This window comes from Trachypithecus francoisi, unplaced genomic scaffold (genome assembly GCF_009764315.1).
Source record: "Trachypithecus francoisi isolate TF-2019V2 unplaced genomic scaffold, Tfra_2.0 Lachesis_group13, whole genome shotgun sequence".
In the NCBI taxonomy this organism is placed as follows: Eukaryota; Metazoa; Chordata; class Mammalia; order Primates; family Cercopithecidae; genus Trachypithecus; species Trachypithecus francoisi.
In genome coordinates, this window is record NW_022681458.1 from 40,780,358 (window position 1) to 40,794,513 (window position 14,156).

Below are 14,156 nucleotides of genomic sequence, written 5' to 3' on the forward strand. Positions count from 1 at the left end.
AATATATTTATAATTTGAATTAGAATTCCACCTAAGTTTTTAGGGGAAATTGGACAAAATGACTATTTTTTTGGTATGAAACCAAATAGCTAACAAGAACGTGAAAAAATAAGGGCAGTGGCTGGGCGCGGTGGCTCACGCCTGTAATCCCAGCACTTTGGGAGGCCAGGGAGGGTGGATCACGAGGTCAGGAGATTGAGACCATCCTGGATAACAGGGTGAAACCCTGTCTCTACTAAAAATACGAAAAATTAGCCGGGCGTGGCAGCACACACCTGTAGTCTCAGCTAATTGAGAGGCTGAGGCAGGGAAATTGCTTGAACCTGGCAGGTGGAGGTTGCAGTGAGCTGAGATCGCGCCACTGCACTCCAGCCTGGGTAACAGAGCAGCAAGATTCTGTCTCAAAAAAAAAAAAAAAGAACATGCCATGCAGTACATATTAATACAGTATTAGTATAAGGATAGACAACTAGATAATTGGAACTAATGAAAGACTCTACAAATGAATCCCTATATATAGATATAAATTTAGTAAATGACAAAGAGGAAGTGTCTCATAGTATATTCCCTAGCAGGTGAATGAAGTGACTGACTTGGTGACCAGAGTTCTTTGACTATAAGTTTTGGGAAATATTAATATTAAATAGCTATTAACACTATTAACACTACAATTAACACGTAGGCATTCCTATGACGTTTTGGGATAAACTCATGTTTTCTCATACTGTTGCTTACAGATAGATTCAGCTTCTGTCAACTCAGGGCTCAGGGCTTTAGAACTCTGCAGAAAGTCATCTTCTTGAATATATCTACATGATCATTTATTTATGTGCAGCAAGTCAATTTTTTTGACTAGTGTCAATTCCAGATAATGAAACTTGGGTAAGAGATTTTTTTTGGAGGTTTCATTTGTAATTAATAGCAGCATCTGCACACAGTATGCTGATAAATGAATTTAATCATATGTGTTTCAGTAAGTAAAAAAAAAAACCCTGAAAATATAACATGGAATTTCTGAGGCAAGTGCTGACTTAAAATATAGAAATGTTACATATATGTAAATTGTGTATTTTTTTGAATGTAAAATTATTCTTTTCTATAAAGGTAATCCATCCAATGTATAGCTAAATGTGACTGTTACTTATACTTCTGTAAGATCTGCATATTAATAAACTCACAAATCAGAAAGAATAACTCTGATAGATCTGTGTGGTAAGCCAGGAAGTCAGCCATCCAGATCCCCAATGAGGAAGGACTGGTGCCCACTTTTGAGAGGAGTCAGCACACGACCTCAGCTGCCAGATCCTTCAGGGGCTGCCTCATGGCAGACAGCGGCTTCCTGAACGTCACACCCTTCCCAGGGCAGTGCCATCCCCTGATGGCACATTTCAGCCTAGGTAGGGTAACTCTGTGGGGCAGTGTTTGCTCCCAGAAGTCCTTGCCGGGTTGTTGATGCCTCTCAGGCTGCACTGCAGTTCAGTTTCTGCCTTTGCCCAGCTCTGCTTCTTCAACCTTCCTCTCCCAGGTGTTGATCCCTAAGAAATATCCTACTCTGCAAATTCTGTCTCAGCCTCTGTGCTCTGAGAGTGTGAAAAATATGGCCAGTTTATAACACTGAAAGTATCAAGTGCAGAGAAATTATTTTTCCTTAAAAGAAACAACATATTTGGTCTACCATTGATGGACATTTAGGTTGATTCTATGTCTTTGCTATTGCACATAGTGCTGCAATGAACATATGTGTACATACAAATGTGGTACATATACACAATGGAATTCTATACAGCCATAAAAAAGAACTAGGTCATGTTCTTTGCAGAAACGTTGAGGGAGTTGGAGGCCATTATCCTCAGCAAACTAAGGAAGAATAACTACCAGGAAGAATAACTTTGATAGATCTGTGTGGTGGGCCAGGAAGTGATCCACTGATCTGTGTGATCCACTTCCACTCAGGTCCTCCATGAGGAAGGACTTGTACCCTGCCAGGGAGTGGGGTCAGCACATATCCTCAGCTGCCAGTTCCTTCAGGGGCTGCCTCAGGGCAGACAGCCTCTTCCTCAAGTTCACACCTTTCCCAGGGCAGTCTCACTGGGGCATATTTCAGAAAGGCTGAGATAGAGTTTGGGGAGTAGGATGTTTCTTAGGGATCAACACCTGGGAGAGGAAGGTGGAAGAAGTAGAGCTGGTTAAAGGCAGAAATTGAACTGCAGCGTGGCCCCGAGAGGAACAGAAAACCAATACAGCATGTTCTCACTTATACATGGGAGCTAGACGATGAGAACACACGGACATAGAGGAGAACAACACACACTGGGGCTACTAGAGGGTGGAGTATGGGAGGAAGGAGAGGATCGAAAAAATAACTAATGGCTACTAGGCTTGGTACCTGATACAACAAACCTCCATGATACAAGTTTACCTGTATAACTAACCTGCACATGTACCCTGAACTTAAATATTAAAAAAAAAAGAGAAGCAACATAGACCTCTAAGACCCTGTCCCAGACGTTTTTGAACTTTTCCAAAACCTGAGCGCATGTGAGTGTCGGCAGTTTCAAGATGCTGAAGGGAAATCAACTCCATCCCTACTACTATTCACTCAGCTTTGTTTTCCCAGTTTCTGCAAGGTGATGCAAAACAGCTCCGTCATAAACTTTTGGCTCAAAAGAATTACGATATCTTTGACCCCACAGGCCCTTTAACCTGAAAGCAGAAGCACAGCAAGTGTGGTAACTGCTACACATCATTTGTCTTCTGATAAACTTTTATTAAATCCACAATGAAGCATCAGTAATGATGACTAGTAACAGGCATTCGCAGTTTTGCCCAGAGTTAATGATCGAGGGCTTTTATCATTAAAAGGGTGCTTGATCATTTACAGAATCTATTGGTTAAAAAGATGGCATCTTATACTTTTAGCCCAACTCTCACTGTAATAACATTTTAGAATTGGACACACAATGATAGATATTTGTCTAAATTAGTGATATGAATTAAGTGTGTAATAGAACAGACACTCTAAATTGTCAATCTAATTTTTAAAGGCATTAGGATATTAGCCCTATGTTTGAAAACTGCTATTCTTTAACATGTACTATTTTTATGAATACGTTCCCATCCTAATTCTACAAGTTAATAAAATGCTGCTGAAATGATCAGACTGATTTTGTAAAAATGCAATTCTGTGATATCAGAGGCCTTGCCCTTACAGTCTATGAAGTATAACACTTTTATAATAATTTATGTTTGTGGTCAATGTGCCTTCCTAGTTTACTGTTAGAAAAATATACCAGTGGCCCGAGTTTTGCTGTTCTGTCTGGCACAGTGAATGCTTATGGGTTAGGTTCTGGGCAATCTAGATTATTGAATGAATTCAAACACTTAAAGACTGACTCTGTCTCTCTCTGTCTCTCTCCTCTCAGAATAAGAGACATCGAAAAAAATAGAATAAGAGACATGGCCTGGTGAGCCTTTTTCTTTGGAAAGAAGTCTTTCCTTTCTACCACCCGACTTCTCTTCTAACCTGGTCTGACACACATCTAAACTTATCCTTCTGTCACAAAATTACTGTTCATAGATGCAGAGCTTTAATATCTAGCACACAGATCCCTGACAAGTGTTTATTTATTGTGTTTTTGACACAAAAGTTTCTTTTCTTACTGTGTTTCCAAACCTCACATGGGACTGAACACCATCTCTGGTATAAGACTGCATTTCTGCAGGAAAATGCCATGTAAAATAGCTAAGAAACAACCAAAAAAGAACCCTGAGGATTTTGTGCCCCTTTGATGGCAAAAGGAAGATAGTGCTGATTTCATCTTTTGGACACTAAGCCAAAACAAGGGACTCAAAAGTGATTTGAGATCATTGTTTTGATGTACTCAGCATAAACAATGATTCCCTGGCCTCCCGGGTGAGGAAGAAGTTGTACCATGGATGTGGCTCATGGCAGATGAGGACCAGTTGGAGGTTTTGGATGGTTACTTCCCAAAGCCTCTTCTAAATGGACCATGTGGGAGTGGCAGGAACCCGAAGACTGTGGTGAGTTCACAGTGCTGGAGATAGCTCTTCCCCACTCCCAAGAGCTGACGGCAAACTTTCAACTTCACATTCTGAGACCTCACATCAGTGGCTTAGAATTGGCCAAGGTAGGGGAATTGACACCATGGAAATGGTCAAACACCATAAACCAGGGATTTGTCCATTACTAGCACACCGTTGGCTTTGGGGGAATCCAATCCTCAGAGTTTTGCGGGTGGACAATTTGACCGAACTTTGGGTAGATTTCTAAAGAACAAAGCATGAATAGTCTCTCTTAAGTTGTTCCAGATTAATAAAAACTCTATCATGCTGATGTAGATTTTCAGAATAATGCAAACTAAAATGAGAATTTTTGAGTTTTTGGTTCTAAGCTTCATTATACCTTTTGGTGAAAATTTGCATCCTGAAATATAATCATGTAGTGATCTAAACCACAGAGAAAACCTGAAAGATGCTAAAATTATCATTGACAGTTGGGAGCCAACCTGTATTTTGTTCTGATTTGAGACTCTTAAGGTCAATCATGTATTCTTTCATTTTCTAGAAAACATAGGCTTAAGACACACGGATGGACCAAGGTGTAAATGTTGAAGGGTCATCTCTGGGAATCTAAAAAAGATCAAAAGAAGAAAGATAGTTGTTAATAAAATGTTATTCTACTAAAAATGCTGTAATTAAGAAGTCAAATTATTATTATTTTGATACAGAATCGCTCTGTTGCCCAGGCTGGAGTGCAGTGGCATGATCTTGGCTGACTGCAACCTCTACCTTCTGCGTTTAAGTGATTCTTGTGCCTCAGTAACCTGAGTACCTGGGATTACAGGCATGCACTACCATGCCTGGCTAGTTTTTGTATTTTTAGTAGAGATGGAGTTTCACCATGTTGGCCGGGCTGGTGTCAAACTCCTGGCCTCAAGTGATCTGCCCTTCTCAGCCTCCCAAAGTGCTGGAGTTACAGGTGTGAGCCATGATGCCTGGCCAGAAGACAATCATGTTTTTTAAAAATGAACAAGTCAATGTCCATTTTATTAATGTCAAAAGTATATAATTCTCATATTTGTTTCAGTCCTTGAGTCATAAACCTCCTTATCCTCATAAACTTCTTTTTGGGATAAGATGCCACTTACTCAGAAGCCCTGTAATTTTCAAGTCATAACGTGCAATCTAATTTTATACCAAAGTCTCACTTAGGGCTACAGTAAGCAGTTCAGTAGAGGACTAGGCTCAGATGCTAGTTCTGGGTATATTTTTAGCCCTGGAAAGTGGAAGTGTATTCTGTGATTACAAGGCATATCAAGGTGTGCCCAGTGACTTGATATTTTCATTTAAGTTATTTTTATTAGTTGGCTTAACAAATACTTTCTGCATGATTGACCAGATCAGATATCTAGTTAATGCAATTTGGTTACTGAGGTAATCAAAATGCCACAGCAGCTACATTTTGATTAAATGTTTAAAGAAGCAACCTACCATGTCCATTTGCTATTAACACTGGCTCGATTGAGTGTGTTTTTCTTTGGGGTCTGAAAGAATCAAATCATAATTTGAAGAGGCTTGCTCACTTTGCAGTTGTTAAGAAGCACACACGGAGGCTGGGTGCAGTGGCTCATGCCTGTAACCTCAGCACTTTGGGAGGCAGAGGTGGGCGGATCACAAGGTCAGGAGTTCGAGACCAGCCTGGTGAAACCCCGTCTCTACTAAAACTACAAAAATTAGCCGGGCGTGGTGTTACACACCTGTAATCCCAGCTACTTGGGAGGCTGAGCCAGGAGAATTGCTTGAACCCGGGAGGCAGAGGTTGCAGTGAGCCAGGATCGTGCCACTGCACTCCAGCCTGGGTGACAGAGTAAGCCTCTGTCTCGAAAAAAAAAAAAAAGAAGAAAAAGAGCATATGAAGTGGCAGGTGAAGGCAAAATGAGAATTTTCATTGAAAAAGATGAACCTGCCCTGTAATATTGTCATGGTTATCAGATCCATACCAACAACCTGAAAGTCCATGACTACAACAGGGACCTCCCTTACCATGTCGGTGAACTGATCCACACACATCATCCGAATCATCTCAGGGGTTGCCGGGCTACTCAGGACGAAGGTCTTGGCCAGCCCCCTCTCTCTGCGGGCAGCAGCCACTGCGTCATGTATGGCAAACAACACGGAGGACCCCAAGAACATTCCAGCCTCACCCAATCCCTGAGAGAAAAACAAAAGGCTGTCAGGAATGCGTGGTTCTTTTAGGACTAATTTGTGTACACACACACACACATTCTTCTCTGGCTTTATAATCCTCAGAGTGGAGTGCTTCCAAATTGCCAGAATCAAATTCCCCTGCATGGTGATTTGGGTGTCCACCTCAGAGTAGCTGGTGAAAATGCAATTTGGTTACTGAGTTAATTAAAATACCACATCAGCTGATGTGAGGGGAGGGGCTACAAAGGCCCATTGCCTTTGGTGCCCTGTAAGATGCTCCAACTCTGGCTCCAGAACATTTGTGTCTAACTCAAGGCCAAAATGAAACAACCACAGCCTTTGTAGTTGAACTTGAAAGACAGTGAGAGGTGGTTGCCTCTTTTCGTGTGTGTTAACTTTGCCGGCATAGATTGGATGCTTTCGAGTTACCACTATGGTGACATTATATTTCAAATGATTCACCAATGCTTTTTTGTACTGATTTTTCTTTTTGCTTTCTTCCAGGTGGTCTGGTCTGTGATCTGTGTCCAGGGCCCTGGTGGAGGGATGAGACAAAGGCCGGAAGCAGATAAAGGCTTCCCCAGGCTTTGGTTGTTGTCAAAATTCCAGGTTCCTCTGAGGCAAATATGGAGGGAGAAAGGGGGCCAGTAGGCAGAGGGGTTCCTCTGAGGCTGGAAGAAGGGGTGAGAGTCGAGGGGTCTGGCTCCCTAGTTGGAGCAGAACTGGCAGGGAGGCAGCTAGACCCCAAGTGGCAGGATTGTGTGCTGTGCTGGGCCAGCTTAGAAATGCCCTTGGCCAAAGTCTGGTGTAGAAATGGAGACAGAGACCACTCAGACAGGAAGTCTCGCTTTCCTAGCAATCGTGACCTACTCCCAGGAAAGAGGGAATACTCTGGAAATCTGAAGTTAAAGTTACCACCTATCTGTCCAGATGTGGGCTCAGATCAGAACATAAGTTTGGGAAGTTGTGTTTTTTCTCACACTTGTATTTGAGAACCGTTTCTTGCCAAGGTCTTTATGGGCCAGTTGAAGGCCTTCTGCTCCAGGGAGCATGGCACCAACACCTCAGGTATCAATGGCTATGAACACCTCAGAGGAAAAAGTCAGGAAGAAAGTTGGTTAAAAGCCCGTTTTGACTTGGAGAGGGTGTGGAAGAGGCAGTGTCAGTAAGAACTGTGTCTGGAGGACAGGTGGGAAGGGTGCAGAAAAGCTCTGGGCGGATGGAATTTGCCTACAGTGTTAGTTTATCTCACAATGGCACTTAGCCTCATGAGCCAAGTTGTTCATTGCCTTATTGACCCTTGTTTGATTTAGATTTGTTTCTTGATCTCTAGCAAAACATGAAGACCCAGCTTGGGCTTCTGGAGTCAGTGTCACTCTGCCACAAGCATGCTTTTCTTTTCTCTTTCTCCTTTTGGGATTTGCAGTTCAAAGGACATAGTAAATTCAGGGGATGGTTTTATAATTTCTTGAAAAAGGAGGTTGTTATGGGGTGAACTGTGTCCTCCTCAAATTCATCTGGTGAAGTCCCAATCCCCAGCATGCAGAATGGGACCGTATTTGGAGATGAGGGCTTTACAGAGATGATTAAGTTAAAATGAGGTCATTCAGGCAGGCCCCAATCCAACATGACTAGTGTCCTTATAGGAAAAGGAAATTTGGACACGGACACACACAGAGGGAGGATCATGTGAAGAAATGGGAAGAAGATGGCTGACTACAAGCCAAGAAAAAAGGCCGTGGAGAAAACCAACCTGCCAACACCTTGGTGGCGGACTTCCAGCCTCCAGAACTGTGAGAAAATAAATTGGTGTTGTTTAAACCACCTGGTCTGTGGTATTTTGTTATGGCAGCCACAGGCAACTAACACAGAGGTTTAAGTTCTTACCTTGGATGAGTAGATGGCTATGGGATTTTGGGAACGCACCAAGGTGACATAGAACTCTTCTGGTATCTCAGTGACGGTGGGGATTTTGTAGTCATCTGGACTCCGAGAATACAGCACATCTTCTGGGGAGTATTTCAGTTCTTCTATGGTATAGAATCTCATGCCTTGAATAAATGCTCCCTCAATCTACAGCCAAAAATTTCACAGGTTATAGGATATAACCTGATATTGGTTGAATAAATATTACAGTGTGAATAAATGTGGAGCTCTGGATCATAAGAAGCCATTCTTTTTTTTTTTTTTTTTTGAGACGGAGTCTTGCTCTGTCACCCAGGCTGGAGTGCAGTGGTGAGATCTTGGCTCACTGCAACCTCCGCCTTCCAGGTTCAAGCAATTCTTTTGCCTCAGCCTCCTAAGTAGCTGAGATTACAGGTGCCCACCACCACACCCTGCTAATTTTTGTATTTTTAGTAGAGGCGGGATTTCACCATGTTGGTCAGGCTGGTCTCGAACTCCTGACCACGTGATCCGCCCTCCTCAGCCTCCCAAAGAGCTGGGATTACAGACGAGCCACCGCACCCAGCCAGTAAGCCATTTTTGAAAGCCATTTTTGAACTGGTGCCTGCAACCTTGCTTGGCCTCATCCTCGGGTTCCCCATACTCTGGGTGCCTGACATTGGCTACGTTCCTGCTAATTCTCCAAACCTACCAGCTTCTTTCTCATCTCTGAGTCTTGGTAAATACAGTTTCTCCTGACTGTCTTCACCCCTTCCCACCTCAACTTGTCCACCTGGCACACTCCTATTCCTCTTCCATGTTTCAGCTAAAGGATTAGGGCCCCTCTGGTATCTTAAGGTCCTCCCAGCACTCCCTGGCTGGATTTAGGAACTGCTTCCTGCAGGCTCACTGCACCTGGAACACACTCCTGCCTGTGGCGGAGCTTGGAGGGCATTTCATTGTTCACCTCTCACTCTCACTCTCCTCCTCTCTCCCACTAGCTTATGAGCATCTCAGGCTTGGCTCTCTTATATTCTGTTCTTAGCATGGTGCCTGGCACATAGGTTCTCCATAAATGTCTATAGAAGTAGGTGAAAAAGAAGTTAACATTGAGGGAATACGACATAGAATAAATAGAATTAGGACACTGTAATTCATTATATCTGGATTTCTCGACTTTTTTCCCCCTCCCCTCCCCTCCCCTCCTCTTCCCTCCCCTCCCCTCCCCTCCTCTTCCCTCCCCTCCCCTCCCCTCCCTCCCCTCCCCTCCCCTCCTCACTCCTCCCCTCCCCTTCCGTTCCCTTCCGTTCCCTTCCCTCCCTCCCTCCCTTCCTCCCTTCCTTCCTTCCTTCCTTCTTCCTTCCTTCCTTCCTCCTCCCTCCCTCCCTCCCTCCCTCCCTTCCTCCTTCCTTCCTTCCTTTCTTGAGATGGAGTCTTGTTCTGTCACCCAGGCTGGAGTGCAGTGGTTCGATCTTGGCTTATTGCGACGGCCGCCTCCCAGGTTCAAGTGATTCTCCTGCTCAGCTTCCCAAGTAGCTGAGACTACAGGTGTGTGCCACCACGTCTAGCTAAGTTTTTTATTTTTTTCAGTAGAGATGGGGTTTCACTATGTGTTGACCGGGCTGGTCTCAAATTCCTGACCTCAGGTGATCCACCCACATTGGCCTCCCAAAATGCTGGGATTATAGGTGTGAGCCACTGTGCCCAGCTGACTTTTCTTTATGTTACTAAGAAGAGTAGATCATGCTAAACAGGGTAGATTGGAAGAAATAACTATATTTATTAAAAGCCATGATGAGCTCTATTTACATACATTTATGCTCCAGGAAAAAGGTTGCTTTTAAAGTGGCCTTTTAAAAAAATCGGAGAGTTCACAAATTGGAAAGTTAAAGTTTCCATTTTATTAAAACACAAAATGTGAGAATAAGGTAAGTAAATTTAAATGCTAAATTTAGAAATAACAATGCATGTCTCTAAAGGAATAGGTAAAAGCCCAAGAGATTCAGCCTAACACACTTCTGGTTTTCTTTCCTTTTCTGATGGGGCAAATGTGAGGTTTCCTGATCATCTTCCTTTTTGCCTTTGCTTAAGCAATAACAAGGCAGGAGTTAGCTGGGAGGAGGGGAAGAGAAATGGGGAGAGGAGGTAGGGCCTGGGGTTAGCAGTAGTTCTCAAACTTACAGGCTTGAGAGCAATTTTTACCTAACAAAATTGTGCTAGGCCATAACAGCCTGGCACAGTTATGATGGAGTACATCTGGGCCTGGGGTGGGCCCAGGAATTTGTGTTTCCAATAAGCATTACAGGTGCTTCTGTTGCAGTGTCTAAGGGCCATATTTTGAGAAACACTGGGGGACCAATCAAATTGTCCTTATAAAGCCCATCAGCCCAGCTAGCGAGGTAAACCAGTCTCTTAGGACCTAGGATGGTGAGAAGCTGCTGGCAGATGAAAGCACCATATGTCAGAGTTTGAAGCCAGGCTATTCAAGTGCTCCCAATTGCTACTCAGGTGCAGACTGTAGACCAGCTGTCTTGGCCTCACCTGGGAGCTGGTTAGTAGGTCTAGGATGAGCCAATGCGGCTGGTCTGTTGGCCCCACTTTGAGTAACAGGGCTAGAAAAAAGCAAGGCTATGCCAATAGCTGGGAAAGTTTCAACGCCAAGTTTAAAAAGACTTTGAGTGAGTTAATTTTATTTATTTGCAAGATAAAAATCAGAATTAAATTCAGTAAGCGGAGGAAATTGTGTTTAAACATTTCTTTTTTCTTAAATTTCTGTAAGTTGTATAGTCTGTTTAAACTCAATACTAATATGAACACTAATGTAACTTTATTTTATCGATGTAATGTTCTAATTATGAACATATCAATGCTAATTGAAGAAAATTTAGAAAACACAGAGAATCATAAAGCAGAATAAATCATACATATTCCTGCCATGTAGGTAAACCAATAACTTTTTCTTGAATTTACTTTCAGTATTTTATCTATGTGTGTGTATGTATGTGCATAATATACAATATGTATTACAGAATACTTGCACTCGATATGAACAAGGTTTAGAGCATGGCGGGGTGCGGTGGCTCATGCCTGTAATCCCAGCACTTTGGGAGGCCGAGGTGGAAGGACTGCTTGAGGCTAGGAGTTCAAGACCAGCCTGGCCAACATGGTGAGACCCCCATCTCTACTAAATACACAAAAATTAGCCAGGTATGGTGGTGGACACCTGCAATGCTAGCTACTCAGGAAGCTGAGGCAGGAGAATCACTTGAACCTGGGAGGCTGAGGTTGCAGTGAGCTGAGATTGCGCCACTGCACTCCAGCCTGGGTGACAGAGTGAAACTCCATCCCCCCAAAAAGGTTTAGAGCATGTTGGAAAATAGTATTCTGAATGAATAGCTGCTAAATGGGATTGAGCAAAAGTCCCTGTGGGGTGGTTCTGGAATCACACACCTGTCCAATATCCAGGGCTGGGTTTATGCTGAAAGCGGCCTCCATGAAGATGTCGGTCCTAAGAAGCTGTGCCAGATAAAATAGATAATGGAAAATATTACTTGTTTAAAATAGATGTTTACTAAAATTATATACCTGTCCCTACTTTTTCATTGGGAGGATCGAGTTTATTGTTATTTACAACATTGATTATTCTTTACAGTGTTAGTGTTTACACTGAAGATGGAATAGAAACATCAGTCTTTACCTTATGAGTCCCCGTGAGACAGTCGACTTCAACCTCAGAACAGGCTGCTCCATAAACATAATACGGGTAAGCATTACCCTCCCCCTTCTCCCAGTCCATATTTGTCTGGTAGCCTCTGAGAAGAGAAATCAGGAGTGAGGAGAAGAGGCACTTTCCCCCCTTGTGGTTGAATCACCCCAAGGTGCGAAATCTTGGAGATGAGCAGAGCAGAAGGGCTGACCCACAGGGGCTCCAGGCAGCGTCTGCACCCAGTGGCTGGAGGCCTCCCCACCTTCTCCTGCAAGGATCATGAGGTCAGGGCCGCAAGGCTCCACCGAAGACACAGGGAGAAGACCAGCCGGTATTGGACCCCTGCCCTCCAGTGCACAGTTCCTGGGATGGGCCAGGGCATGTAGAGACAGCTATGGTGTCCCTCTGGGCTGCTGAACAGCTGCTGCCTCTGGATAGTCCCCAGCCCCTGGCCCTCCCCCAGATCGCCTTCCCTACCCTCCACGATCCCATGACTAAGGGGTTAACACTGGGCACAGCAGAGCTCCGGCACTATCTGGACATCTGTCCAGACTGATGAGTGTGCATCACCCCTGCCCAAGTGTAGTTTAAACCAAAGTAAAAATGCCCTTTACTTGAAATATCCAGTAGCTGAGAGACTGATGGATTCTTCAAAGGCTTTTGCAATCTGAAAGAGATGATGAGTTACAAAAAAATATAAATTTGGGGGAAGTAATGGAAATGCCTTCCATGCTAGGCTTGCCCTCTCTTGTTTGTCCCAAGGTCTGCACCCACACTTCCCTGCAGCGAGACTTAGGCCTGGGTACAAGCTACAGGTCATGCTTTTCAAGAGAGGTTCTTAAGGGCAGCTGCTAGCTGTACTCTGGGACTCTGTGTTTTGTAGGGCTGCTGCACAGTGTAAAGTTTGTTATTTTTCACACTTTTTGCATTTTTTTTTTGATTTTTAAATTAAAAAATTTTTTTTAGACAGGGTCTCGCTCTCTCCCAGACTGGAGTGCAGTGGCCGGATCTTGGCTCACCACAACCTCCACCTCCCAGGCTCAAGGGATTCTCCTCCCTCAGTCTCCCGAGTAGCTGGGACTACAGGCACATGCCACTACTACCTGGCTAATTTTTGTATTTTTAGTAGAGATGGGGTTTCACCATGTTGGCCAGGCTGGTCTTGAATTCCTGACCTCAAATGATCCACCCGCCTCAGCCTCCCAAAGTGCTGGAATTATAAGTGTGAGTCACTGTGACCGGCCACTTTTTGGCTCTTTAAATTAGGAGAGGGCTAGGCTATATTTAGGTACTTCTATATAGGTATGTACATAGGCATTTTTACCCTGCTTTGTTCCCAAATAATTTGGCTGTCTCAATATATGATTATGTCAGTTTTCCTGCTGGAGTAAACTGTACAGGAGTGGGGAATAATAATCAAGATGGTAATAATAACTATTATTATTAGAAATTCAACAATCCTTTGATCTTAGGACGACTATTATCTCTATTGTACAGGTAAGAAAACTCCACGATCCTGAGGCTATGGTCTGAATGTTTGTGTTTGCTCAAAATTCTTATGTTGACATCTCAATCCCCCAGGGTGAGGGTATTAAGAGGTGGGGTCTTTGGGAGGTGATTAGGTCAGGAGGGCAGAGCCCTAATGAATGAGTTTAGTTAGTGACTTCATAAAAGAGGCCCTAGAGAGCTACCTTGCCCCTTCCATCCTGGGAAAACACAGCAAGAAAGCCCCATCTGTGGACCAGGGAACGAGCCCTCACCAGACACCAAATCTGCAGAGGCCTTGATCTTGGACTTCCCAGCCTCCAGAACTGTGAGAAATGAATTTCTGTTGTTTATAAGCCACCCAGTCTACAGCATTGTTTTGTTTTTGTTTTTGTTTTTTTTTTTTACAGCAGCCAAACAGACTCAGATGGTGTAAGTGACTTGCCCCATAGGCTAGTGGTGATGAAACAGGGACAGCAGCCCTAGGTATGCCTTACTTTAGAGCCTGTCCTGCTCTTATGCTTAGTGAGAAACGAGGCTCTGAAATAAAGCCAGGTTTCAATGTATACAGTCATCTCTTTTACCCTTTTGAAAAAATAGAACTAAATGCCAGTACATGCTTTGTTTCTTGAAGGGGCACCACCCTTCAGCCCATGCGTCTAGGACTGTTTCCTATCTGGATGTAGTTGCCTTTCTGGAAAGGGATAATGTAGAGAACTCACCCAATCCTCCCATTTTCCTTTAGGGTTTTTCCTGATGATGGGATGAAGACGGGCCATAAGAGTTTGGCAGGCATTCTAAAAATAAACATTTGAAATAATGTCAGAAATAAAAGGCACAAGGAATAGCAAAA

General features: G+C 43.6%; 1 protein-coding gene across 1 annotated transcript in view; it reads right to left on the minus strand.

Moving 5' to 3' along the window:
* Positions 1-4,596: 4,596 nt before the first annotated feature.
* Positions 4,597-14,156, minus strand: part of LOC117095238 (aldehyde oxidase 4-like) — a 73,392-nt gene continuing 63,832 nt past the window's right edge. Inside the window, 7 exon segments of the mRNA XM_033232026.1 lie at positions 4,597-4,650; positions 6,064-6,231; positions 8,116-8,301; positions 11,563-11,628; positions 11,810-11,924; positions 12,433-12,485; positions 14,026-14,100. Coding sequence (XP_033087917.1) covers positions 4,597-4,650; positions 6,064-6,231; positions 8,116-8,301; positions 11,563-11,628; positions 11,810-11,924; positions 12,433-12,485; positions 14,026-14,100 — 717 coding nt within the window.